Source organism: Hibiscus syriacus, unplaced genomic scaffold (genome assembly GCF_006381635.1).
Source record: "Hibiscus syriacus cultivar Baekdansim isolate YM2019G1 unplaced genomic scaffold, ASM638163v2 tig00008013_pilon, whole genome shotgun sequence".
NCBI classification, from domain to species: Eukaryota; Viridiplantae; Streptophyta; class Magnoliopsida; order Malvales; family Malvaceae; genus Hibiscus; species Hibiscus syriacus.
Window position 1 is genome coordinate 150,169 of NW_024062150.1, and position 2,339 is coordinate 152,507.

At 34.1% G+C, this 2,339-nt stretch overlaps 1 protein-coding gene across 2 annotated transcripts; it reads left to right on the forward strand.

Annotated features, from left to right (window-relative positions):
- The first annotated feature begins 237 nt into the window (after positions 1-237).
- LOC120201811 (gibberellin 2-beta-dioxygenase-like) lies at positions 238-2,103 on the forward strand. 2 transcript variants are annotated; one of them, XM_039202342.1, is made up of 2 exons: positions 238-682; positions 1,477-2,103. In XM_039202342.1, the coding sequence occupies exons 1-2, from the start codon at positions 303-305 to the stop codon at positions 2,075-2,077; spliced, it is 981 nt and encodes a 326-aa protein (XP_039058273.1). In that variant the 5' UTR covers positions 238-302; the 3' UTR covers positions 2,078-2,103. The 2 variants fall into 2 exon arrangements, with proteins under 2 accessions (XP_039058273.1, XP_039058274.1); XM_039202343.1 differs by having other exon boundaries at positions 241-682; positions 1,480-2,096.
- Positions 2,104-2,339: the final 236 nt, after the last annotated feature.

A 2,339-nucleotide genomic window follows, 5' to 3' on the forward strand; every position in this document is an offset into this window, starting at 1 on the left:
ATAATATTTATGTAAAATACCCAAAAATTTAATAATAAACACTCAAATACTCCCAACAAATATTAAACTCAAACTTAATACCTCTAAAAATAGTTTATCTTCAATCAGATAACTTGATTTGCTCAAATGCTTGTAATTTAGAAGCACCCACACAAGGCCAGATGGCTACTGTCTACAGTTAGTAACGATCTGTGCCACTTTCTGCTGCTATTTAAATCCACCAATTACCCCCTTACAGTCCCTCTATTCCCCGTTTCTCTTCTTCTCCTTCCTCTTTCCAGTTCCTCTGCCTTCAAACAACCATGGTTGTGTTGTCACAGCCAGCAACATTAGACCATTGTTCCTTAATCAAAACATGCAAGCCCACGGGCGTTTTCACAGGGATTCCGGTTATAGACCTTAGGGACGGAGAAGCAAAGACCCTAATAGTTAAGGCCTGTGAGGAGTTCGGTTTCTTCAAGCTGGTCAATCATGGCGTACCGATTGAGCTGATGACCAGATTAGAAACTGAAGCTCTTAGGTTCTTTAACCTCCCACAGTCTGAAAAGGACGAAGCTGGTCCTCCTGCTCCTTTTGGCTATGGCAACAAGAGAATTGGGCTAAATGGTGATGTTGGATGGATCGAATATCTCCTCCTCAATACCAATCCTCTCGCCTCCCTCAATACCCCAGAAAATTTCAGGTAATCTCCTCTCTCTCTCTCTCTCTCTCTCTCTCTCTTTATTTTATTTTTTTGGTGAACAACACATTTATTTTTCGAACCATCAATTTTATTTTGTTTTCGTCATAAAATTATTTTTTATTTTAAAATCATACACAACCTTATATTTTAATTTCATTTTAATTATTTACTATATTTAAACAGTTATATGAACTTGTCACCCTAAATTAATATTACGTGATAATTGAGAAAACAATTTAAAAATCTACTACAACTATTCTATTAATTTTTAGAGTAATTAAATCTATAATGCTTCAATTATTATTTTTATTTTGTTTTAGTCACTCATTTTTTTAAATCATACATAATTTTTAATTTTGATTTCATTTTAGTTATTTATCGTTAAAAAAATTAACGTCAATACTCATGTTAACAGATAATATTACAATATCATTGAAAATTAAAAAAAAATTACATTAATAATTTTATTAATTATTTTAATAGTAGGTAAATAAAATAAAATAAAAATTAAACGTTAATTATGATTTTAAAATAAAAAATAATTGTGTGATAAAAACGAAACAAAAATAATATTGAATATACGAAACTTATAGTTTACACAATCATTTATCGGATGATTAAAATAAAATTAAAATATAATCTTAAAATAGAATTAAAATGTAACTTTAGATATAATTTTTAAAAATAATAATAATTAGATTAAATCAGAAAGAAGTGATACTTGTAGTTTACTATTTAGTTAGTATTCCAAAGAAGTTGGCTTTGAGTTGGATTGATTGTTATATTTTATGAAGCAGATATGCAGTGAAGGAGTACATCGAAGCAGTGAAGAGGTTAGCATTTGAAGTGCTTGAAGTAATGGGTGATGGGCTGAAGATTGAGCCGAGGGATGCACTGAGTGGGCTAATAAGAGACGAGAAGAGTGACTCGTGTTTCAGGCTAAACCACTACCCACCGTGCTCAGAGCTACAAGCATTGAGTGGTAGAAATCTGATTGGGTTTGGGGAACACACAGACCCTCAAATAATCTCAATCCTAAGATCCAACAACACGTCCGGCCTCCAAATATGTCTCCGAGACAGGACCTGGGTTTCAGTCCCGCCTGATCAAACCTCCTTCATCATCAACGTTGGTGATGCCTTGCAGGTATTGAGTAATGGGAGGTTGAGGAGTGTGAGGCACAGGGTGTTAGCAGGGTCGGTGAAATCAAGGGTTTCGATGATATATTTTGGAGGGCCACCGATGAGTGAGAAGATAGCGCCTATACCTTCATTAATGGCCAAAGGAGAAGAAAGGTTGTACAAGGAGTTCACATGGTGGGAGTACAAGAACTCTGCATCTAAATCAAGGTTGGGAGATAACAGGCTTGGGTTGTTTGAGAACAAAACCCAATGATGTTTGTCCCACATTTTACGTTCAACTTGGAATTTTGTTGCCATACATGCAAACCAAATGTCCTTTCCTTTTTCAAAAAAATATGTACAAATATATTGAAACCTACTTAAAAAAAGGGATTTTATTTTCATCTTGTCCTTTTTTTCTATAATCTTCCAAGTTCGGGTTAAACCAGTTAAATCAATCTAATGAGCATCTATCTCACAAACCCTTGTTACTCAACCGACCATGCGTTGAATTTTGTTATTTTAACTTCGACTTG